Here is a 27,290-nt window from a genome sequence, read left to right on the forward strand (position 1 = left end):
ACTGACAAACAACTAATCTCAAAAATATACAAGCAACTCCCGCAGCTCAATTCCATTAAAATAAACAACCCAATCAAAAAATGGGCCAAAGAACTAAATAAACATTTCTCCAAAGAAGACATACAGATGGCTAACAAACACATGAAAAGATGCTCAACATCACTCATTATCAGAGAAATGCAAATCAAAACCACAATGAGGTACCATTTCACCCCAGTCAGAATAGCTGCTATCCAAAAGTCTACAAGCAATAAATGCTGGAAAGGGTGTGGTTAAAAGGGAACCCTCTTACACTGTTGGTGGGAATGCAAACTAGTTCAGCCACTATGGAGAACAGTGTGGAGATTCCTTAAAAAACTGGAAATTGAATTGCCTTATGACGCAGCAATCCCACTGCTGGGTATACACACTGAGGAAACCAGAATTGAAAGAGACACGTGTACCCCAATGTTCATCGCAGCATTGTTTATAATAGTCAGGACATGGAAGCAACCTAGATGTCTATTAGCAAACGAATGGATAAGAAAGCTGTGGTACATATACACAATGGAGTATTACTCAGCCATTAAAAAGAATACATCTGAATCAGTTCTAATGAGGTGGATGAAGCTGGAGCCGATTATACAGAGTGAAGTCAGAAAGAAAAACACCAATACAGTATACTAAAGCATATATATGGAATTTAGAAAGATGGTAATGATAACCCTGTATGCAAGACAGCAAAAGAGACACAGATGTATAGAACAGTCTTTTGGACTCTGTGGGAGAGGGAGAGGGTGGGATGATTTGGGAGAATGGCAATGAAACATGTACAATATCATATATGAAACGAATCGCCAGTCCAGGTTTGATGCAGGATACAGGATGCTTGGGGCTGGTGCACTGGGATGACCAGAGGGATGGTACGGGGAAGGAGGTGGGAGGGGGGTTCAGGATGGGGAACATGTGTACACCCGTGGCGGATTCCTGTTGTTGTATGGCAAAACCAATACAATATTGTAATTAGCCTCCAATTAAAATAAATTTATATTTAAAAAAATAAAATGAAACAGTAGATTCTAGAGTATCACACCATGCTTACCACCTGCCATACTATGCTAAAACAATGAACTGGGTGGTAGAAAACATGTAAAGGAGGGTGAGCAAAACAGCAGAGGATGCGATGGTTAGACAGCATCACTGACTCAATGCACATGAATCTGAGCAAACTCCAAGACACAATGAAGGAAAGGGAAACCTGGTATGCTGCAGTCCATGGGGTCTCAAAGAGTTGGACATGACTTAGTGACTGAACAACAATTAAAAATTCAACTCATTACCTATGAAAAATGTTCACCACTGTAGGTTATTTAAAACACAGTAGTCAACTTTCCATAAAAAACACATACACTTAAATTCTTAAGTAAGTTGTGGTGGCTCAGATGGTAAAGAATCCGCCTGCAATGGACATGATCTGGGTTCGATCCCTGGGTTGGGAAGATCTACTGGAGAAGGGAACGGCTACCCTCTCCAATATTCTTGCCTGGAGAATTCCATGAATAGAGGAGGCTGGCAGGCTATAGCCCATGGGGTCGTGAAGAGCAGGACATGACTGATCGACTTTCCCTACTCTATCTTCAGAAGAGAACATAATTATGAGCAAATGCATGTAAGTATGTATATCATCTTATGGGTTCTACTTCAATCAGAAGCAGCACAGTCTAGGAACATGGAAGTGTTAGGGAAGGCTTCTCTAAAGAGTTCATGGATGACTGGAGTTGTAGGAGCTGAGCAAGACTTTGTCAGGAGGACATGGTAGAGGCCATTCTGGATAAAAGGAGCAAATAGCACGCTAATATTCAAACTGAATCATCAAAGGACAGAATTACATTAACAAAGAGGACTGTAAGAAACTACCAGGGTGAGAGAAGAACCAAAGGAAGGAACAACCTACAAAATAATGGGGCCAGAAGGTTGAGAAGGTAGGCTGGGGGCAGATGAGAAAGGGATTTACATATCAATTAATCTCAGTACTTTAAAAATTAAATATTTCTGAGCTATATTTCTAAGATATATAACTTACTCATAAATTAATACATTACCAATATATAATTTATTTATTAACACATAATTAATATAAATATTCTAAAATATATAATCTATTTATAAATTAATACATGTAAAAACATGGTTAAATATTTATAAATTAATATATGTGAATTTATACATGCATTAATACATGTAGTATCAGCAAAAATGCTTTGTGTTCACTGTAAGTAAACAGAAAAATGTACACAAAATCTTAAGAGGATTACAGTACACATAAAGTCTATTTTCTTCCCATGTCCCATTTTGCAAACTACATTTTAATGACCTAATTACTAAAAGAAAAAAGGTCTTCAAGTCAATAATTCCAAAACCAGTCATCAGTTTCCAGCAGACATCCTTTGTCATCATTTAATTGGCTTCTAGTCATTTATTATTATACGTTGTAAGGCAATTAATTCAGTGACTTTCATATACATTTATATAAGCACTCTATCTTGTAGGGTTGAAAAAATAAATTATTTAAAGTGAACCACAGAAAGTACAGGCTACAAGAAAATTGTGAAAGGCATAGGTGGCTGATTGCTGCCTGCCTGATTTTATATTTCCTACCTTTTTTCTCCCTTTGATACTTTATCCTACATTTTTCAGTTATCTTTACATTTATACATATTTTGATAAATATGTTTTATGGCCAGGAATCAATAAATAATAAAATTAATTTGTTAGTAACAGGAACAAACATATTTTTTGAGTATTTTAAATAACAGTAACAGGAACAGGAACTGTTGACATTACTGCATGTTTTTCAATGCACGAGACAATGAGCAGAGCCTCTTATACATAAAAAATCACTAAGAAGGATACACAACTTGCCCAAGTTACACAAGAAACCTCAACAAGCTTATAAAAACAGGCACTCTCTTTTCTTTAACAGGCAATATGCTCTGAGGAATATAAGCATGATGGTTCCCATTTTCAAAGCATGTACACTCTGATGGGAGAAACAGACATATGAATTAAAAAAAGTACAATGCAGTATAATAAATGGTAACAGGTATATACACGGGATACTACAGCAATGTAGATATGTATACCTAATCCTACCAAGAAAAAATCATGGATTCCTCCCATGAGATGATATAAAGTATTTAAATTAAAAATTTTAATTTTAAATTAAAATTCTCAGTCATACCAGCCACATTTTAAATGCTCAAAAGCCACATGTGGCTGGTTACTATCAGTTTGAAAACCACAGATATAAAACATTTGCATCATTGCAGAAAGTTCTATTAGACAGAACTGGTTTAGCCTACATGCCAGATAAATATTCTAGATCATTAGACTTTCTAATAGGTGGTAGTAGGCCATAAAAAGACTTAAGAGTTTAAAAGAAATAACACTGTTAAAAGATTCTTTTAGGACTGATAAAAGTAAAATGAATGAATTATTTGGTAGCAGGGGATAGTGGAGTACATAAAGAATAGGGCTAGGAGTACACACCAGAGAGAAGAGAAAAACAGAACTTGAAATAAACAAAATGATTAAACAATATTTTAAAATGCCAAAATTATATAATACTTTTCAATTAAAAAAATTCTCCTAAGTTCTTAAAATGAAAAATTATTGCTTTTACAATAAAAGTTGTTGGTGGGGGGGGGTGGGTTGTTGGGAGATGCTACTACAACATTTCTAAAAAGAATGACAGTGAACACTAAAGCAATGACATGTGGAAACTGAGATAAGGGCACAAACATCTGACAGAAAGAACCTAGAGATATCATTAACTGATTAAACCTTGAGTGTGCACATATGTTCTATCAGACCATCATGCAAGACAGGCAAACTCAATACTGTCATCCTCATTACTAGAGCAAAGCAACCAAAGCATTAACAGTTCAGATAATATGCCCCAATCACATAATAAATGAAAGAAGAATTCAGAGAGATGGCTCATCTAAATAAAAGACTATTTTTACTTGTCTTAATTACCTATCCTATTCACTGAATATTGCTCCCAATCACCTTTATGCTATTTTCAAATATCAAGTACATCCTCCCCAAAGATTAAAGTCCTGAATCACTGAAAATATCTGAAGATATTTAAATGTGTTGTGAGCTCTGAGCGCAATACCCAAAGGAGTTTCAATAATGTTATTATTATTATAGAAGTGCTCTTTTAACACTAAAAAAGAAAAACTTTTCAAGTTTAGAGTGCGGTTCTCATCTTTATACAAAGCAATGTACATGAGTAGACTGAAAATATTTCATAAAAATGAATCATTTTTTTCAATCATTCTAGGCATTCACTTAGAAAGTATCTTTCAAACACATGCAAAATTTTTAATGCTCATAAAATCTGATGTACAGGTTTGGATTAATGATACTTAAGAAAACTACTATAACAAAATATTCCATACATCTTTAATAATTTTTGACCTTCAGCACTCTAGCAAGAAAAAGTTGATGGCTCGCAAGGGCAAAAAGAAACTGTCAAATTTCCACCGCTATCTTAAATAATGATTCTGGGACTTACATGGTGGTCCAGTGGCTAAAAACTCCATGCTCCCAATGCAAGGGGCCCAAGTTCAATCCCTGGTGGGGTAACTAGACCCCACATGCCACAAGTTAAGACTGAACATGCATGTGCCTCAACTAAGACCTGATGTAGTCAAATAAATAAATATATATATTTTTAAATGAGTCCTCCTGATCTCTCTGAACTGCTGATAATACCCACAAAAGAAATAAAGATCCTATGGTAATCATAAAACCAATTATCTACTGTATCAATACTGATTAAGATTTTTGCTATTAAAACTTATACCCATCCTTATTTAACTATTCCAAAATAGAAGGAGAAACACTGCCAAATTCACTGTAGTAAGCCACAATCACACTGCTATCAAAAGCAGCCAAATACACTACAAGAAAAGAAAATTACAGGCCAATATCTTTGATGAATACAGATGTTAAAACCCTCAAAAAATATTAGCAAATCTAATCCAAAAATATATTAAAAGGATCATACAGAATGATGAAGCTGGATTCATTTCAGGGTTTCAAGGATGGTTCAACATACACAAATCAATCACTGTGATATACCACATTAAACAAAAGCAGAGAAAAAAAAATGATGGAAAAAAAAGCATTTGACAAAATTCAACATCCCTTCATGCAAAAACTCTCACCAAAGAGGGTAGAGAAAGAACATAGCTCGACATAACAAGAGTCATTTATAACTCTTATAACAAAATTCATCACACTCAACAGTGAAAAGCTGAAAATCTTCCCACTAAATTCAGGAATAACAGGAGGATGCCCACTCACCACTTCTGGACAACACACTATTGGAAGTCCCAGTCATAGAAATAAGACAAGAAAAAAAAAATAAAAGGTATCCAAACTGGAAGGGAAGAGGTAAAACTGTTACTATTTCCAGATGACATAATACTTTCTATAAAGAGCCCTAACTTTTCCACACATAAACCCTTTTAGAACTAATAAATATATCTGGCAAGGCAGTAGTATACAAGATTAAAATATAGATATTGGTAAAGGAAAAAATTCCTGTTTAAAATTATGTTAAATAAGCAAAATACCTAAGAATAAATTTAACCAAGGAAATGAATGACCTATACACTGGTAACTATAAAACACTGATAAGGGAAAATGAAGATGACACAAAGAAGTGGAAAGATAGCTCATGCTCTTAGACTGCAAGAATTAATATTGTTAAAATGGCCACACTATCCAAAGCAATCTACAGATTTAATGTAATCTCTACCAAAATACATAGGAAATTCTTCGTAAAATTAGGGGAAAAAATCCTAAAATTCATATGGAACCACAAAAGACCCAGAAAGTTCTATCCAAGAATATACAAAATGTCATTAGTAGTCCCATAAGTGACTGATGGGACTAATCAACTTTTAATTTTTCAAAAACAGACAAGAATCATTTGTGCAATAAGTCCAAACTTAATTAAAACTTGAATTAGCTAAAATTAATTAGTGACAGGGAAAGTTACTATATAAAAAGTGGCAATTCCCTGGCAGTCCAGTGGTTAAGACTCGGCACTTTCACTGCCATGGTCCCGAGTTCAATCCCTGTTCTGCAAACTAAATGGTACAGCCAAAAAACAAAACAAAACAAAAATCATTAAATAATAAAAACAGGAAATGAACTTTTATGTAATAAAAATGTGAGGACTACTTCATATGTTATTGCTTGTTGTCAGAATGTGTTCAATCAAAGAAATTAAGCAAATAATGACTAAATCCTTCAGTTTAGTCGCTCAGTCGTGTCCGACTCTTTGCGAGCCCATGAATCGCAGCACGCCAGGCCTCTCTGTCCATCACCAACTCGCGGAGTTCACTCAAACTCACATCCATTGAGTTGGTGATGCCATCCAGCCATCTCATCCTCTGTCGTCCCCTTTCCCTCCTGCCCCCAATCCCTCCTAGCATCAGATCCTTACAGCTGCTCAAATTTAACACTCTAACACAAACAACTCCCTAAATAATCCTCTTTATTCCTAAAGATGGAATGAATTTCTGTTTCTGACAACCAAAAGAACATATACCCTTGGGAATTTTGATACCCTAAATCTCTAGGCTGTTTTTATATTTTGGGGGATCAAGTTTCCTTTGAAAACTTATAAAACACACCTGGATTTATTCTTTCTTAAATTATCCTTATTCCTTGATTCAACTATTGGATCACTCAAAAAGTTTCTTCAAGTATTTCCCATAAGATCATATGGGAAATTCTGAAAAAACTTTTTGGCCAACTCAATACTTTTCAATCTGAAAAGCAGCATCTATCATTACAATATTAAAGACTTAAGAAGATTTTCTGGTTTTATGGAAGTTGTTTATTTCATCGTCATCTTTCAGTATTTGCCTGTGAAAACATACCTTTAACAATTGCATATATTTCTGCACTAGCATACAGTAGCATAACTGTCCCACACCTGAAGGGAAGAACCGACATTTTCTAAATTTCTTTGGCATGCCTTAGTTCATAAAACAAAAAAGCTCCCAAATGAGTCTGTTTTCTGAGTTCTCTTGGCACACATACACTCAGGGAACACCGTTCAAGCAACAGAAAGGTAAGAAAATCCACAAGCATGTCTAAAAAGATACATTAAAAAAATTCTTTTACACCATTTAAACAAAAACAAATACCCCACTGGTAAGACTATTTCTATCAAAGCCAACACAACAGAAACATTTTTAAAAATTATATAGATATCTTTACGTGCCCCAAACTTTTATCTGTAGTGCCCAAGTGTTGATATTACCAAAAATATATGCTGATATTACCAAAAATATGTTATGTTCATACTGTATATGAACATTAAGGAATATCAATGAAATGTTCGTAAATATACTCACAGAAAGATAGTTGTTAACATCCACATCATCAGTAATAGTCTGGCGTTCTCCTTTACAATTAATTTTCCGAAACCTTCTTCGAGACTGTCTGGCAGGAATTTCTCTTTGTAGAATACTATCTTCATTATCTTTGGAATTCTCTACCTGAAACACATGTTCACATTCCTGATTAAACATCCAATTTTTCCATATTACTGACAATCTGTGGAGTTTTAACAGGCTCATAAGGAGGCTTCATTTACTTCAAGCAAGAAAACTGCCTCAAGAAAACAGTCTGTATAGCACAATGCTCATGAGTACAAAAAGATTAAAGGTGACATTATAAAGATCTGGAGACCACAATTTCCTCCCAGGAAATAGTCTCTCTTGCTTACATGAGCATACATCCTCCTAAGTAAAGTCACTTACCAGAAATGAAGGCTGTTAACTACACCTACACATATCACAACATCTGAGTTAGTCTAATTACAAACTGCCTGGTTATACACGTTTTATTTAGCAAACAATCATGGTTATGCCTTCAGTGAACTGCTAAACAATGAAACAAAAATGCTTTATGTGTTATTCTTTGATGTCCATCTTAATGTGTGAAAACAGTCAAGAGTAACTAAGGCTGGCATCTTCTACAGAGGAAGGGAAAACTAACATTTACTGAGGGCTTTAGGCCAGCATGTATATACATTATACTATATAGTTTACACAACAGCCCTGTAATCAGATATTCAGTGCAGTTGCTCAGTTGTGTCCAACTCTTTGCGATCTCATGAATCGCAGCACGCCAGGCCTCCCTGTCCATCACCAACTCCTGGAGTTCACTCAAACTCATGTCCATCAAGTCCGTGATGCCATCCAGCCATCTCTGTCATCCCCTTCTCTTCCTGCCCCTAATCCCTCCCAGCATTCAGGGTCTTTTCCAATGAGTCAAATCTTCGCATGAGGTAGACAAAGTATTGGAGTTTCAGCTTCAGCATCAATCCTTCCAATGAACACCCAGGACTGACCTCCTTTAGGATGGACTGGTTGGATCTCCTTGCAGTCCAAGGGACTCTCAAGAGTCTTCTCCAACACCACACTTCAAAAGCATCAATTCTTTGGTGCTCAGCTTTCTTCACAGTCCAACTCTCACATCCATACATGACCATAGGAAAAACCATAGCCTTGACTAGACGGACCTTTGTTGGCAAAGTAATGTCTCTGATTTTGAATAGGCTATCTAGGTTGGTCATAACTTTCCTTCCAAGGAGTAAGCATCTTTTAATTTCATGGCTTCAATCACCATCTACAGTGATTTTGGAGCCCAAAAGAATAAAGTCCGCCACTGTTTTCACTGTTTCCCCATTTATTTCCCATGAAGGGATGGGACCAGATGCCATGATCTTAAGTTTTCTGAATGTTGAGCTTTAAGTCAACTTTTTCACTCTCCTCTTTGACTTTCATTAAGAGACTCTAGTTCTTCTTCACTTTCTGTCATAAGGGTGGTGTAATCTGCATATCTGAGGTTATTGATATTTCTCCCAGCAATCATGATTCCAGCTTGTGCTTCTTCCAGCCCAGCGTTTCTCATGATGTACTCTGCATAGAAGTTGCAGGGTGACAATATACAGCCTTGACGTACTCAGGTGTTACTATTTCCAATTTAAAGGTGAACAAGGGAAAATCCAAAAAGATCAATGACTTCCAAGTCTCATAACAGCGATACTTATTAAAGGTGATCTAGAATACAAGCCTGTTTCCAAAACTGATGCCACTGATACAAGACTACATTGCCAAGGGAGGAGGGGAAGGATAGAAATAGCTCAGGGATATTAACAGGTACAAACATCCAGCTGTAAAATAAATGACTCATGGATATGAAATGCACAGGGTGAAGAATATAGTCAATAAATCTGTAATAACATTGTGTGATGACAGATGGTAATAGGACTTATTGTGGTGATTATTTTGAAATGTACAGAAATACCAAATCACTACTTTGGGTAAGAGGAACTAACCTAACACTTAAGTTAGTTTAACCTCAGTGTTCTGGGTTGATTTTACTTCAAAAACAAACAAACTCACAGTAAAAGAGATCAGATTTGTGGTTCCTAAAGATGAGGGCTGAGGGAAGAAGAACGGAACTGGAGGAATCAACCTTCCCAAATTCATACTATACTACAAAGCTACAGTCAACAAAACAGTATGGTACTGGCACAAAAATAAAAAAATAGATCAATGGAACAAAACAGAAAGCCTGGAGATAAATCCTTGCACCTATGGATACCTTAACTTTGACAAAAGAGGTAAAAATATACAATGGAGAAAAGACAGTTTCTTCAACAATTGGTGTGGGAAAACTGGTGAATTACGTGTAAAAGAATGAAATTAGAACACTTTCTAACACCGTACACAAAAATAAACTCTAAATGGGTTAAAGACCTAAATGTAAGACTAGAAGCTATAAAACTCTTAGAAGAAAATATAGGCAGAACATTCTCTGACATAAATCACAGCAACATCCTCTATGACCCACAACCCAGAGTAATGGAAATAAAACCAAACAAATGGGACCTAATTAAGCTTAACAGATTTTGCATAACAAAGGAAACTATAAGCAAGGTAAAAAGATGGCACTCAGAACGGGAGAAAATAACAACAATGGAAACATCTGCAAAGAATTAATCTCCAAAATATGCAAGCAGCTTACGCAGCTTAATATCAGAAAAACAAACAAGCCAATCAAAAAAGTGGGCAGAAGACCCAAACAGATGACATACAGATGGCCAATAAACACATGAAAAGATCCTCAACATTGCTTATTATTAGAGAAATGCAAATCAAAACCACCGTGAGGAATCATCTCACACTGGTCAGAATGGCCATTATCAAAAAGTCTACAAACAATAAATGCTGGAGAGTGCCCAGGAAAAAGTTGTAGAGAAAAGGGAACCCTCTTACACTGCTGGTGGGAATGCAAACTGATAAAACCACTATGCAGAACAGTATGAAGTTTCCTTAAAAAAACTAGGACTAAAACTGCCACACAACTTAGCAATCCCACTACTGGGCATATACCCTGAGGAAACCAGAATTGGAAAAGACACATCACATGTATCCCGATGTTCACTGCAGCACTATTTACAATGGCTAGGACATGGAAGCAACCTAGATGTCTACTAGCAGATGAATGGGTAAGGAAGTTGTCATACATACACAAAATGGAATATTACTAAAAAGGATGAAAATGCAAAAGGAATATTACTCAAAAGCTATAAAAAGGAACACATTCTAGTCAGTTTTAATGAGGCAGATGAATCTAGAGACTATTAAAGTGAAGCAAGTCAGAAACAAAGATAAATACTGTAAATTAATGCATGTATATGAAATCTAGAAAGATGGCATCAGTGATCCTACATGCAGAGTAGCAAAGGAAACACAGATATAGAGAACAGACCTTTGGACTCGGTGGGAGAAGGAGAAGGTGAGATGATTTGACAGAATAGCACTGAGACATATATGCTACCATATGTAAAATAGATAATCAGTGTGAGTTTGATATATGACACAGGGCACCCAAATCCAGTGCTCTGTCACAACCTGGAGGGATAGGGTGGGGGGAGGTGGAAGGGACACATGTATAACTATGGTTGATTCATACTGATGTATGACAAAAACCATCACAATATTTTAATTATCCTCCAATTAAAATAAATAGATTTTAAAAAAGAAAAAGTAAAGCAGAAACTTCCAGTTATAAGGCAAATAAGTACTAGGGATGTGATGTCAACACGATAAATAAACACTATTGTATACAACTCAGTGACACACATGTTATATATGAAAGCTGTTAAGAGTAAATCCTAAGCATTCTCATCACAAGAAAAACATTTTTTTCTATTTAACTTTCTATCTACATGAGATGATGGTCAGTCATTAAATTTATTGTAAAATAAATATTTATTATTATCTCTCAATATAACTGGAAGGAAAGAAAAAAACTATCTTGCCTATCTACTAAAAATTACAAATTACATCATAACTTTAAAAAATCACTTTTGCAAAGGTATACTGACATGTTCTAAAGTAGACTTATAATTAACCTCACATTCAATAAATAACAAACAACAATTGCAGCTTTTTCCCACAACTACTTCTCCTGCTAATATTGTATCACTTGCTGATGATATCAAAAATACCCGAGTCATCCAAGAATGAAATTTCAACATTTCCAATTCCTCTGCTTATCTTCCAAATCTTATCTTCAATCATTTCTTCAAAACTGTCGAATGGTTTTTTAGAAATCCCTTTCATGATGCCTTTTCATTCCCACTATCACCATTCCTTAGTCAAGCCTTCACCACTTCAGTCCTAAACTTACTGCTTCTGTCACGGTCTTCTCCAATTCCATCTGGCAAGGTCAGGTAAATCACCTAGATAAAACAGTATGTTGTCCCCTGTTCAAAATGCTACAGTGGACCTCTAATGCATACCAAATAAATTTAAACTATTACATTTGCTATCCCAAGCCATATTTGCTCCATTGCCGAAGTATTTTTAGCACTTTATCTTACACAAGGAAGTCTGGAGAAACTGCTCGCACATCCTCCTCCTCACAAAAAATCCTCTCACTTAAAAGCCCCAATGAGATATGCAAAACTTCCTGATGATTTCTCAGAAAGAATCAATGTCTAAACAGTTCTGTTTCCAATGTGAGTGTTCAGGAGTAAGTAGCAGTCAAAACACTGTGACTATTCATGGTTCCCTACTTTGGCCACCTGATGTGAAGAACTGATTCATTTGAAAAGACCCTGATGCCAGGAAAGATTGAAGGCGGGAGGAGAAGGGGATGACAGAGGATGAGATCGTTGGATGGCATCACGGACTTGATGGAAGTAAGTTTGAATAAATCCCAGCAGTTGGTGGCGGAGAGGGAGGCTTGGCATGCCCAGTCCATGGGGTTGCAAAGAGTCAGACATGACGGAGCAACTGAACTGAAACATTAATAAGTTACATTCTGCTAAACAAGTTTACCTACTTCAATTTCTGTTATTCTATTCATTTTATCTTCATATGCTACCAATCATGTGAGAACATCTCAACTGCCATCTCTTCAATGACCACGAGACATTCCTTTGACTGGTTTACTATGTGTACCTGACCCAGAGTTCTCATAAATAGGACTGCTTTCAGGCCTTTGCATTCATTTGTATTATTTCTGCCTAAGAGTCATTCCTCCTCTGCTAAAATCTTGGCAAGCTATGTATTCCTCATAACCCAGTTCAACTAACCCTACCTCTGCCCCAAGAAGGTATCACCCCTTCTACAGCACTAAGTATATTAGCCGTAATTATTAGATAAGCCCACCTCACTACAAGTTCTCTAGTATAAGAACTGTATTATATTAATCTTTGCTCACTTATTAAAAATCTTTGCCAAAATGGGCATTAAATTCTTTCTTTCTCCCTACAGATTTTAAGCCCTTTCAAGTATGTGTAAGATACTCAACAAATACACAGGCAGGCAGGATAATTTACTGAATATTATTTTTTTGAAAGGTAAAATCCAGAAGACTCATGTGTTGACAGCCTAATTCAAAACTACAGAATTTTGCACAGGTAGTAAATACATGTCACCTCTTTGAGATTAAATTTCTTCTTTTAAAACATGATCTTATTTACTAAATCACTACCTTGGGCCAAGTATCAGAAACTATAAGTTATATCCTTTAAGGCTCACAGCACAGCTACTCTTTCTGTTAACAGATGCTATGGAGCCTCATAAAGCTTTTTATTTCACAAAAATGGATGAGCAAAAATTCAAAAATTAAGTGTGACTGAAAAGTTCATTGCCTTCATACCATCCTATTCCACAGGATGTTCTAGATTATTTAGGTGAAATTCCAGTATAATGATTCTTAGATCTTTTATTATCTACCATTTATCTAGCAAAAACAGTGATTTAAATGATAAAGGATTTTCAAGACAGAAATAGTAGTAAATTAAAATTAGGAAAGGAGTTTCTAAGCCTCAAAAATGTGGGGGAAAGTACCAAATAAAAAAAGCAAACAATGTATAAATGATTAAAAGCTCACTGAACACAACTGAAATGTGAGATTAGATTTTAAAAGTGAAATCTCATAAACACATACTGAAATGGCACAAAAGTAGGAATCCTAATGCAAAGAATGAAGTGAAGGCAAAATACCAGGAAACAGGCGAGCAACAAAGACCCAATCTATCAGATGATTTCACAACTTTAAAGGCAAGACTTTCCACTTTGATGGTTAGTTCAGTACAGTTGCTCAGTCATGTCCGACTGTTTGTAACCTGATTAATCATAGCATGCCAGGCCTCCATGTCCATCACCAACTACAGGAATTCACTCAGACTCAGGTCCATCGAATCAGTAATGCCATCCAGCCATCTCATCCTCTGTCGTTTCCTTCTCCTCCTGCCCGCAATCCCTCCCAGCATCAGAGTCTTTTCCAATGAGTCAGCTCTTCGCAAGAGGTGGCCAAAGTACTGGAGTTTCAGCTTAGCATCATTCCTTCCAAAGAAATCCCAGGGTTGATCTCCTTCAGAATGGACTGGTTGGATCTCCTTGCAATCCAAGGGACTCTCAAGAGTCTTCTCCAACACCGCAGTTCAAAAGCATCAATTCTTCAGCGCTCAGCCTTCTTCACAGTCCAACTCTCACATCCATACATGACCACAGGAGAAACCACAGCCTTGACTAGACAGACCTCAGTCAGCAAAGTAATGTCTCTGCCTTTCAATATGCTATCTAGGTTGGTCATAACTTTTCTTCCAAGGAGTAAGGGTCTTTTAATTTCATGGCCGCAGGCACCATCTGCAGTGATTTTGGAGCCCACAAAAATAAAGTCTGACACTGTTTCCACTGTTTCCCCATCTATTTCCCATGAAGTGATGGGACCCGATGCCATGATCTTCGTTTTCTGGATGTTGAGCTTTAAGCCGACTTTTTCACTCTCCTCTTTCACTTTCGTCAAGAGGCTTTTTAGCTCCTCTTCACTTTCTGCCATAAGGGTGGTGTCATCTGCGTATCTGAGGTTTTTGATATTTCTCCCGGCAATCCTGATTCCAGCTTGTGCTTCTTCCAGCCCAGCGTTTCTCATGATGTACTCTGCATAGAAGTTAAATAAGCAGGGTGACAATATACAGCCTTGACATACTCCTTTTTCTATTTGGAACCAGTCTGTTGTTCCATGTCCAGTTCTAACTGTTGCTTCCTGACCTGCATATAGAGTTCTCAGGAGGCACGTGAGGTGGTCTGGTATTCCCATCTCTTTCAGAATTTTCTACAGTTTATTGTGATCCACACAGTCAAAGGCTTTGGCATAGTCAATAAAGCAGAAATAGATGTTTTTCTGGAACTCTCTTGCTTTTTCGATGATCCAGCGGATGTTGGCAATTTGATCTCTGGTTCCCCTGCCTTTCCTAAAACCAGTTTGAACATCGGGAAGTTCGCGGTTCACGTATTGCTGAAGCCTGGCTTGGAGAATTTTGAGCATTACTTTACTAGCATATGAGATGAGTGCAATTGTGCGGTAGTCTGAGCATTCTTTGGCATTGCCTTTCTTAGGGATTGGAATGAAAACTGACCTTTTCCAGTCCTGTGGCCACTGCTGAGTTTTCCAAATTTGCTGGCATATTGAGTGCAGCACTTTCACAGCATCATCTTTCAGGATTTGAAATAGCTCCACTGGAATTCCATCACCTCCACTAGCTTTGTTCGTAGTGATGCTTTCTAAGGCCCACTTGACTTCACATTCCAGGATATCTGGCTCTAGATGAGTGATCACGCCATTGTGATTATCCGGGTCGTGTCTTTTTTGTACAGTTCTTCTGTGTATTCTTGCCACCTCTTCTTAATATCTTCTGCTTCTGTTAGGTCCATACCATTTCTGTCCTTTATTTTACCCTTCTTTGCATGAAGTGTTCCCTTGGTATCTCTGATTTTCTTGAAGAGATCTCTAGTCTTTCCCATTCTGTTCTTTTCCTCTACTTCTTTGCATTGATCGCTGAAGAAGGCTTTCTTATCTCTTCTTGCTATGCTTTGGAATTCTGCATTCAGATGCTTATATCTTTCCTTTTCTCCTTTGCTTTTCTCCTCTCTTCTTTTCACAGCTGTTTGTAAGGCCTCCCCAGACTGCCATTTTGCTTTTTTGCATTTCTTTTCCATGGGGATGGTCTTGATCCCTGTCTCCTGTACAATGTCACGAACCTCATTCCATAGTTCATCAGGCACTCTATCTATCAGATCTAGGCCCTTAAATCTATTTCTCACTTCCACTGTATAATCATAAGGGATTTGATTTAGGTCATACCTGTATGGTCTAGTGGTTTTCCCTGTTTTCTTCAATTTGAGTCTGAATTTGGTAATAAGGAGTTCATGATCTGAGCCACAGTCAGCTCCTGGTCTTGTTTTTGTTGACTGTATAGAGCTTCTCCATCTTTGGCTGCAAAGAATATAATCAGTCTGATTTCGGTTAGTACCATGTTTTTGTTTCTGAAATTGTCATTTTGCTCTAATACCTTTCTTAAGGCTGCTCCATCTGTCTAGTTATATTGTCCACATTTTCTGCTGAACCATTACCATATTAATTATGGTTTTAAATTCTGTCTGATGTTGATCTGGGTGTTAATTTTCATCAATGCTCTGTTGATTGCTTTGTCTCTTGGCAGTGGATTGAGTAGTTTTTTAAAAATTGTTTTTATTTTTATGTGAGTTACTGTTTTGTATTTGATCCTAGATATTGTGTGTTAGGGCAGTAAAGACACAAGGTAGATAGTGTTTAGGCCTGGAGAGGAACACATCTTTTCTGATAGAATTGAGGTACATCAGTAGTTTCAATTTTCTCTACTGTTACTTTTGTGTTCAGGGCTGAGACTGGTTTTTTGAAAAATTTTTCTGAGTGTTCGTCTTCCACCCTCACTTTTAGGCCTTCTCTGTGCCCTTGTGTTTCAGACAGGATATATCTCCATGTTCTCATCCTTCTTTCTAATGTAGACGGCTATTTCTTGTTACTCACCATTTGCTAGCCTGACGGTTGGGAGGGAGGGCACTTGGGGAGGATTTTTTTTTCTGGTCTTTATCTGTTTGGTTGCTATTTATAATCTCTGGCTCATTTTCAACTTTTTGTTTGTTTGTTTAAAGTTGTTTTTTTCTTTATCATAGCTTTATATTTTCTGATACTTCCAATATATTGGGATATTTGCAGATGTGATTCTTTTACCTTTTCTGTCCATAGTTGTTCATCATGTCTCTTAGGTTTTCTTGTAGTTGAGGTTGTGTGTGTGTTTTTTTTTTCTTTCTGTTTTTAGTTTTGGGGTTTTTGAGGGGATCAGTTATTTGTGACTTCATGTGTCTTGAACTTTTAGGTGTGGGGATTCTTTGGTTTGGGTTAAAGTTGCATTCTTGCAAAGAGGTTTTAGATTTGCTTTTCTCTCTTGCATGTATGTATTTTTTTTTGTCCTAAAATTCTTTGCGTTTTCTTATACACTTAAAGTATAATGAATTGAAAATATAGACCTGCACTAAGGATGGCCTCTCTCTTGAATTTCCCCTACCCTCAGCAGGTCTTTTCTCAGTGCCAAGCAGTTTTTCTTCCACTCCCTTCTTCAGGATAGACTTAAACCTTACAGTGAGCATGTAGCTCTTTGAGATGAGTGAGTCTCTTATGCATTCCCTGTCTTTGGTGGATTCTCTAACCATCAGTGTGGGATAGCTCCTCTAGGCCTTCCTGCGCCCGCACAGTGGTGGCTGTGCGGGCGCAGGAAGGCCTAGAGGAGCTACCCACGTTGAAGGTCAGGAAGGGCGGTGGTGAGGAGATACCCCTCGTCCAAGGTAAGGATCAGTGGCTGCGCTTTACTAGAGCAGCCGTGAAGAGATACCTCACTCCCAAGGTAAGAGAAACCCAAGTAAGATGGTAGGTGTTGCAAGAGGGCATCAGAGGGTAGACACACTGAAACCATACTCACAGAAAACTAGTCAATCTAATCACACTAGGACCACAGCCTTGTCTAACTCAATGAAACTAAGCCATGCCTGCAGGGCAACCCAAGATGGGCGGGTCATGGTGGAAAGATCTGACAGAATGTGGTCCACTGGAAAAGGGAATGGCAAAACACTTCAGTATTCTTGCCTCAAGAACCCCGTGAACAGTATGAAAAGGCAAAATGATAGGATACTGAAAGAGGAACTCCCCAGGTCAGTAGGTGCCCAATATGCTACTGGAGATCAGTGGAAAGAATGAAGAAAGAAAGAAGAAAGAAAGAATGAAGGGATGGAGCGAAAGCAAAAACAATACCCAGCTGTGGATGTGACTGGTGATAGAAGCAAAGTCCGATGCTGTAAAGAGCAATATTGCATAGCAACCTGGAATGTCAGGTCCGTGAATCAAGGCAAATTGGAAGTGGTCAAACAAGAGATGGCAAGAGTGAACGTCAACATTCTAGGAATCAGCGAACTAAAATGGACTGGAATGGGTGAATTTAACTCAGATGACCATTATACCTACTACTGTGGGCAGGAATCCCTCAGAAGAAATGGAGTAGCCATCATGGTCAACAAAAGAGTCTGAAATGCAGTACTTGGATGCAATCTCAAAAACGACAGAATGATCTCTGTTCGTTTCCAAGGCAAACCATTCAGTATCACAGTAATCCAAGTCTATGCCCCAACCTGTAACACTGAAGAAGCTGAAGTTGAACGGTTTTATGAAGACCTACAAGACCTTTTAGAACTAACACCCCAAAAAGATATCCTTTTCATTATAGGGGACTGGAATGCAAAAGTAGGAAGTCCAGAAACCCCTGGAGTAACAGGCAAATTTGGCCTTAGAATGCGAAACGAAGCATGGCAAAGACTCATAGAGTTTTGCCAGGAAAATGCACTGGTCATAGCAAACACCCTCTTTCAAAAACACAAGAGAAGACTCTACACATGGACATCACCAGATGGTCAACACCGAAATCAGACTGATTATATTCTTTGCAGCCAAAGATGGAGAAGCTCTATACAGTCAACAAAAACAAGACCAGGAGCTGACTGTGGCTCAGATCATGAACTCCTTATTACCAAATTCAGACTCAAATTGAAGAAAACAGGGAAAACCACTAGACCATACAGGTATGACCTAAATCAAATCCCTTATGATTATACAGTGGAAGTGAGAAATAGATTTAAGGGCCTAGATCTGATAGATAGAGTGCCTGATGAACTATGGAATGAGGTTCGTGACATTGTACAGGAGACAGGGATCAAGACCATCCCCATGGAAAAGAAATGCAAAAAAGCAAAATGGCAGTCTGGGGAGGCCTTACAAACAGCTGTGAAAAGAAGAGAGGAGAAAAGCAAAGGAGAAAAGGAAAGATATAAGCATCTGAATGCAGAATTCCAAAGCATAGCAAGAAGAGATAAGAAAGCCTTCTTCAGCGATCAATGCAAAGAAGTAGAGGAAAAGAACAGAATGGGAAAGACTAGAGATCTCTTCAAGAAAATCAGAGATACCAAGGGAACACTTCATGCAAAGAAGGGCAAAATAAAGGACAGAAATGGTATGGACCTAACAGAAGCAGAAGATATTAAGAAGAGGTGGCAAGAATACACAGAAGAACTGTACAAAAAAGACACGACCCGGATAATCACAATGGCGTGATCACTCATCTAGAGCCAGATATCCTGGAATGTGAAGTCAAGTGGGCCTTAGAAAGCATCACTACGAACAAAGCTAGTGGAGGTGATGGAATTCCAGTGGAGCTATTTCAAATCCTGAAAGATGATGCTGTGAAAGTGCTGCACTCAATATGCCAGCAAATTTGGAAAACTCAGCAGTGGCCACAGGACTGGAAAAGGTCAGTTTTCATTCCAATCCCTAAGAAAGGCAATGCCAAAGAATGCTCAGACTACCGCACAATTGCACTCATCTCATATGCTAGTAAAGTAATGCTCAAAATTCTCCAAGCCAGGCTTCAGCAATACGTGAACCGCGAACTTCCCGATGTTCAAACTGGTTTTAGGAAAGGCAGAGGAACCAGAGATCAAATTGCCAACATCCGCTGGATCATCGAAAAAGCAAGAGAGTTCCAGAAAAACATCTATTTCTGCTTTATTGACTATGCCAAAGCCTTTGACTGTGTGGATCACAATAAACTGTAGAAAATTCTGAAAGAGATGGGAATACCAGACCACCTCACGTGCCTCCTGAGAACTCTATATGCAGGTCAGGAAGCAACAGTTAGAACTGGACATGGAACAACAGACTGGTTCCAAATAGAAAAAGGAGTATGTCAAGGCTGTATATTGTCACCCTGCTTATTTAACTTCTATGCAGAGTACATCATGAGAAACGCTGGGCTGGAAGAAGCACAAGCTGGAATCAGGATTGCCGGGAGAAATATCAAAAACCTCAGATACGCAGATGACACCACCCTTATGGCAGAAAGTGAAGAGGAGCTAAAAAGCCTCTTGACGAAAGTGAAAGAGGAGAGTGAAAAAGTCGGCTTAAAGCTCAACATCCAGAAAACGAAGATCATGGCATCGGGTCCCATCACTTCATGGGAAATAGATGGGGAAACAGTGGAAACAGTGTCAGACTTTATTTTTGTGGGCTCCAAAATCACTGCAGATGGTGCCTGCGGCCATGAAATTAAAAGACCCTTACTCCTTGGAAGAAAAGTTATGACCAACCTAGACAGCATATTGAAAGGCAGAGACATTACTTTGCTGACTGAGGTCTGTCTAGTCAAGGCTGTGGTTTCTCCTGTGGTCATGTATGGATGTGAGAGTTGGACTGTGAAGAAGGCTGAGCGCTGAAGAATTGATGCTTTTGAACTGCGGTGTTGGAGAAGACTCTTGAGAGTCCCTTGGATTGCAAGGAGATCCAACCAGTCCATTCTGAAGGAGATCAACCCTGGGATTTCTTTGGAAGGAATGATGCTAAGCTGAAACTCCAGTACTTTGGCCACCTCTTGCGAAGAGCTGACTCATTGGAAAAGACTCTGATGCTGGGAGGGATTGCGGGCAGGAGGAGAAGGAAACGACAGAGGATGAGATGGCTGGATGGCATTACTGATTCGATGGACCTGAGTCTGAGTGAACTCCTGTAGTTGATGATGGACAGGGAGGCCTGGCATGCTGCAGTTCATGGGGTCGCAAAGAGTCGGACACGAATGAGTGACTGAACTGAAAGATGAGGAATGCCTTTGATCACTAGACCTGATGCAATCAAGTCAACTGAAATTACCCAAAGTGAGAGAGAGAAAGTAAATAAAAATGAAGAATAGGTCTTTAGATAGTCAGATACTTACAGCAGCCAATTTTATGAGCCCATTTCTTATATCTCATATCCAGAAAAACACTAACATCCTCATGAGGAGCTTCAGACTAGCTCCTCTAGCAGACTAGAGGAGTCAGTCTGCTCCTCCTGACTAGCAGAAAGCTTCTGCACAATAACACATGCTTGACTGCAAGGATTCTCCCTTCATCCAAATCACCAACATACTGACCTCCTCCCTGCCTCTTTGGAGCAGTTTATCAGAGCTATCTGAGGTACTATCTCCTGGGTTACAGTCCTCATTTTGCCCAAATAAAACTTAACTCGAAACCCTCACATTGTACATTTTTTAAGTCGACGTTAAGAAGTAACTAAACAGAGAATTCGAAGAAGGCGATGGCACCCCACTCCAGTACTCTTGCCTGGAAAATCCCATGGACAGAGGAGCCTGGTAGGCTACGGTCCATGGGGTCACGAAGAGTCGGACACGACTGAGCGACTTCCCTTTCACTTTCATGCACTGCAGAAGGAAATGGCAACCCACTTCAGCGTTCTTGCCTGGAGAATCCCAGGGACAGGGAAGCCTGGTGGGCTGCCGTCTATGGGGTCACACAGAGTCGGACATGACTGAAGTGACTTAGCAAACAGAGAATTAGTGAACTAGGAAAACAGAGCTAAAAAATAGCAGTATGGAGTACAAAGTGAGAATGAGATGAAAAAGAAGAAAAAAAAATCTTAAATACAGAGAATTAGCTGAAAATATTTAACATATTTAAACAAAGTTCAAGAAGGTGATAATAGAAAAATGAAGATGATGTCCAAAGAGAAAATGAGATTATTTTTACTAAGCTATTCTAAAATGTCCATGAAAGGGAATTCCCTGGTGGTTCAGGGGTTGAGAATCCACCTTCAAGCACAGGGAATGTGTGTTTAGTCACTGGTTAGGGAATTAAGACCACACGCTCTGGGGTAACTAAGACCACGTGCTCTAGAGCCAGTGCTCCATAACTATAGAAGGCCCTGTGCCACGACAATGACCTAGCACAGTCAAAGTAAAAAATAAAACAGCTCAAAACTCTCCAACAAATCTGAAGCAGTGTACTTATGTTAGGTAGTTAGAATAGGAAACAGTAATCCAAACCGGAGGACCAGAGTGAGGATCTTGGGGAGAACAAACAGCACTCCTGGCTAGCCCAATTTACATAGGGCAGGCCCAGGGGGAGGAAAAAGCATATAAAGAGAGGAGCCAAAGGGCTCTCGCTCTCTCTCTCCCTCTCTCCCGTGCGCTGGTTCACGTTTTTGGGTCGGCATCCCCTCACGCCTGGAGGATGGCATTCTCTTGCTATTTTCTAAATAAAATAGAGCTGTAACACTGATTTGTCTAAGAACTATAACACAGTCTATTCGAGACCTAAGAGCTATAACATGGTCCGTCCAAAACCCAAGAGCTGTGACGTGCCGAGGGCTTTAATGTCTGTCACTTCAAATCTTTGTTGTGACGAAACAGAACCAAGGAGAATACACTCACCTGACACTTATAAACTACAAATGCAAATTCACACAGAAAAGATAAACAGATTTTCAGTGCAGCCAGAAAAAAAATAAAGATAAGCTATAAAGGAAGGGCAATTAAAGTAATAACTGACTTCTCAAAAAACAATGGATACCAGAAAACAGAATACATTGACTGCTGATTAAAAAAAAGATTTTTTTCTCCTAAAAGTGCATTCATAGCAAAATAATCCTTAATACAAAATAAAGGTATTTCCAGGCAAAAGAAAGAAAAAGTAAAAAACAATATACCCAACTGAAATGTTTACCAACAAAACCCTTTTATTAAAGAAAAATTTAAAAGGATGTGCCTCAAGATGTAACACAAATGGCACCATAAGTAAAGTCTCAAGTCCAAGAAATAACTAAAAGCAAAGAAACGTTAAATACATGGTTAAACTGAGCAAACAAAGGCTGCATAAAATAATACTATCAGACAAAATTTGTGAAATCAGTATGTATTACTAAAATACTGGTCAAAAGCAATTATGTTTTGTTAATAGTTCCCAGTAATAACCTTTTATCAACTTTGCTAACTTATTAACTTTAGTTATTTTTAAGTAGCCTAGAATTAGCATGAAAAGAACAGACCAAATACACTGTGTATCTAAAGGACTATTGGGGGAGGGAGTTGAGAGTGGAAAAAAGAACACACTATCTTATATAGAGAACAAAAATAATAAGAGAGAAAAAAACAGAATATATACAAATGACATAATGTGTTAAAAGTAAACCCAAACCTGTCAGCAATCACAATGGACATAAATGGAAGAATCTTTTCAAGCTAAAAAAATAAATCTTCCATCAAATGCAGAAGAAGAGTTAACAGCCTTCAAGCACTAAGGCTGACAGAAACTGTTGTTTAGCTGCTAAGACGTGTCCGACTCTATGCAACCCATGGACTGTAGCTCGCCAGGTTCCTCTGGTCCATGGGGTTTTTCAGACAAGAACACTACAATGTGTTGCCATTTTTTTTCCTCCAATAGATCGTTCCAACCAAGGGATCAAACCAAAGTCTCCTACATTAGCAGACAGATTCTTTACCACTAAGTCACCTCTGAAGCCCCAAGGCCCACAGAATCTGAATACATAAATGAAAGAGAGTCCTAGAAAGTAAATCACAAGGTCACATCTCACTACGAAATAATCAATGCAAGAATCCTAAACTCAGTTATCAAGTTAAGCCTAGAAGAACAGAAAAAATATAACAAATAGCTCAGGTCAAGCCTTTACTGGGTATGTAAGGGGCTTTCCTGGTGGTTCACTGGTAAAGAATACACTTGTCAATGCAGGAGATATAGCTTTGACCTCCCAGTTGGCAAGACCCCCTGGAGACGGAAATGGTAATTCACTTCAGTATTCTTGCCTGGGAATTTCCATGAGCAGAGGAACCTGGCAGAGTGCAGTCCATGGGATCACAAAGAGTTGGAGACGACTTAACAACTAACCACAGCACATTCCCCATCACTAAAAACAGACTACTCAATGTTGAAAACTAGAGTTACCATTAACAGTCATGGTCTGCGTTATGGGATTTGTGTCTGTTAAATTACACCACAGCCTTTAAGCAGTACAAGAACAAAGGGTAGTTTAATATTATAAAAATCTATTAATACTAATATTAAGAAATCAAAGGAGAAAAAGGCACAGATCACTGTAACAAATGTAGAAAAAAGGTTTTAATCAATTTCAATATCCCCTCTTGCTAAAAGCTGCCCTGGTGGCTCAGACAATAAAGAATCTGCCTGCAAAGTGGGAGACTCAGGTTTGATCCCTGGACTGGGAAGATCCCCTGGAAAAGGACATGGCAACCCATTCCAGTATTCTTGCCTGGAGAATTCTATGGACAGAGGAGCCTGGCCGGCTACAGTCCAAGAAGTCACAGAGTCAGACACCACTGAGTGACTAACACTTTCTGCTAAAAAATTTTAACGCTATTTTTTGATAGTCAAGCTATCCCTTTTAAGTTACAAACTTCTGACGAATTCTCAATGGTTTTTTAATGTTTCTTTGCTTTCTGACACGAATTGCTAGCCTAATACATTTCCTACTCCACATGTGATATATAATCTATAATTTCCTTGGTGGCTCAATTGGTAAAGAATCTGCCTGCAATGTGGGAGACCTGGGTTCGATCCCTGGGTTGGGAAGATCCCCTGGAGAAGGGAAAGGCTACCCACTCCAGTATTCTGGCCTGGAGAATTCCATGGACTGTATAGTCCATGGGGTCGCAAAGTCGGACACGACTGAGAGACTTTCACTCTCACTATATCCTTTTAGTGGGGAAATAATACTTACCAACCATAATCTGGGCTTGCTCTTATAGCCACAAAGAATTAATAAAACTACTTCTAAGCTTTTTCAATGAACAGCCCTAAGAAACACACTTTTTCATAAAGTGAACCAACCTGGGAAATAATTTTAAGACAAATGATGATATATTCAAATTTTGCCCTATAGCTTTACTTAGTCATTGGGGAAAAATGACTCTTAAAGATCTTAACATATATATTACTAACTGTATTATACTAATTACAAATCTTAATGACAAATCATTTCTCTTCATACTATACACATGTATATTTACATATGTAATAGCTTTAACCATATTAACATTACCATCAATTTCCTGATACTACATAATCTTGGTTCCTAGTGATGTATGTATAGATGATTTATAAGTTTATGTATATATTGATTATAATTACATGTGACATACACATATGTAATTATGTATAATGTGTCTCTACAGACATATAAAAAACTTCTATAATACTGCCATTACTACTAAAAATTAAACTACTGACTCCTTCACTCCTCATGGATACCCCATTAAAAAGACATGGACAAAATAGTGTTTTTTAAAGTCAGCAGACTACATCATGCGAAATGACAGGCTGGATAAAGCAAAGCTAGAATCAAGATTGCCAGGAGAAATATCAATAACCTCAGATATGCCGATGACACCACCCTTACGGCAGAAAGTGAAGAGGAACTAAAGAGCCTCTTGATAAAGGTAAAAGAGGAGTAAAAAGGTGGCTTAAAACTCAACATTCAAAAAACTAAGATCAAAGCATCTGGTCCCATGACTTCATGGCAAACAGATGGGAAATAAATGGAAACAGTGACAGACTTTTATTTTCTTGGGCTCCAAAATCACTGCAGACAGTGACTGCAGCCATGAAATTAGAAGACGCTTGCTCCTCGGAAGAAAAACTGTAACAAACCTAGACAGCATCCTAAAAAGCAGAGACATCACTTTGCCCACAAAGGTCCATATATTCTAAGTTATGGTTTTTCCAGTAGTCATGTACAGATGTGAGAATTGGACCATGAAGAAGGCTGAGTGCTGAAGAATTGATGCTTTTGAACTGTGGTGTTGGAGAAGACTCTTGAGAGTGCCTTGGACTGCAAGGAGATCAAACTAGTGAATCCTGAAGGAAATCAAACTGAGTATTCATTGGAAGGACTGAAGCTGAAGCTCCAATGCGTTGGCCGCCGGATGCAAAGAGCCAACCCATTGGAAAAGACTGATGCTGGGAAAGATTGACAGCAGGATGAAAAGGGGATGACAAGATGAAAGGGCTGGATGGCATCATCGACTCAATGGACATGAGTCTGAGCAAATTCCAGGAGTTACTGAAAAACAGGGAAGCCTGGCACAGTGCAGTCCATGGGGTTGCAAAGAGTCAGACATAACGGAGCAACTGAACAACAACAAAGTCACCAGAAATAAAAATTCCCAGTAGAATTAAACCAACTATTTTACATATATTAAATTCACTCAGGTTTTTTAAGAGTACATTTTTTCCCCTTTTTTTTCTGAATTATTTTAACTATTTTAAAAACTTACTAGGTCCCACAAAAGAGCTCCTCTTTCTCAGGTTTGTTCAAGCTCTTGCTTTTTTATTGTTCCAAATGTATTAGGCACTAAACCACCACCATTCTGATGGTAGTTTTCACTGGACTCTAATTAAATTTACAAGATAATCTAAGGAAAAGAAATACCTTTATGAATGATAAAGGTCCTCCTTATTTGAGGACGTGGCATCTCATTTTTTATTCAAGCTGAATTTTTTGAGAGTATTTAAAAGCAAAGTTTTTGAAAACTGTTTGGTTTACGCTAAAGTATTATATATGCATGCATGCATGCCTGCGAAGTCGCTGCAATTGTGTCTGACTCTACGGCCCCAAGGACCGTACCAGGCTCCTCTGTCCATGAGATTCTACAGGCAAGAATACTAGAGTGGGTTGCCACGCCCCACTCCAAGGTATCTTCCAAGACCCAAAGACTGAACCTGTGTCTCTTTTATCTCCTTCATTGGCAGGCAGGTTCTTTACCACTAGTGCCACCTGGGAAGCTCAGTATTAAATACAGTTACTATAGAAACTATTACCTGACATAAACATTGGGTTGGCCAAAAAGTTCACATTTTTCTGTAAGACATTATGGGAAAACCCAGGCAAACTTTTTGGTCAACCCAATTTTATGTCAGGTCAATTTCTTAATCTCCATAAGACAATCTGCTGGAATTTTCATGGGGATTACATTGAATTTTATATCAATATGGAGACAATTTATATCATAAAAATGGATTCTTTCAACTGACTTAGAGCTAAGAGCCCAAATTTTGTTTATGGTTTTCTTCATAGAGATCTCCTATACTTTTGTTAGATTTAGTCTGATGAATATGGATGTTTTGGCATAAGTGATTTGCTTACTAAATTCTATTTTTCTAATATTTTATTACTCGTAAATACAAATAGAATTGATTTCTGTATATGAACAAGTACTGAAAGACCTTGCTGAAATGATTATTAATTCCTAGAGTTCGCATGTGGCTTTTGATTTTCTATATGCAAATCACATCATTTGTGACAGTTTTATATTTTCATTTCAAATCTTTTTCCTCTTGCCTAAGTGCACTCTATAAGGTTTTTAGCCATTCGATTTGGAACTGGTGAGCTCTAACATATTCCCAAGTGCCAGGAGAAGGTTTTGAATGTTTACTGTAGAGTTTGTGCAGATACTTTCAATAAGG

At 38.1% G+C, this 27,290-nt stretch overlaps 1 protein-coding gene across 7 annotated transcripts in view; it reads right to left on the bottom strand.

Annotated features, from left to right (window-relative positions):
• The window catches only part of RAPGEF6 (Rap guanine nucleotide exchange factor 6), a 219,080-nt gene that overhangs the window by 123,072 nt on the left and 68,718 nt on the right, over positions 1-27,290 (bottom strand). For all 7 annotated transcript variants that reach the window (XM_005682634.3, XM_005682636.3, XM_005682632.3 and 4 more), the window contains one exon: positions 7,425-7,568. In XM_005682634.3, coding sequence (XP_005682691.1) covers positions 7,425-7,568 — 144 coding nt within the window. The remainder of the gene's footprint in view (positions 1-7,424; positions 7,569-27,290) is intronic.

The sequence above is a fragment of the Capra hircus genome, chromosome 7 (genome assembly GCF_001704415.2).
Source record: "Capra hircus breed San Clemente chromosome 7, ASM170441v1, whole genome shotgun sequence".
In the NCBI taxonomy this organism is placed as follows: domain Eukaryota; kingdom Metazoa; phylum Chordata; class Mammalia; order Artiodactyla; family Bovidae; genus Capra; species Capra hircus.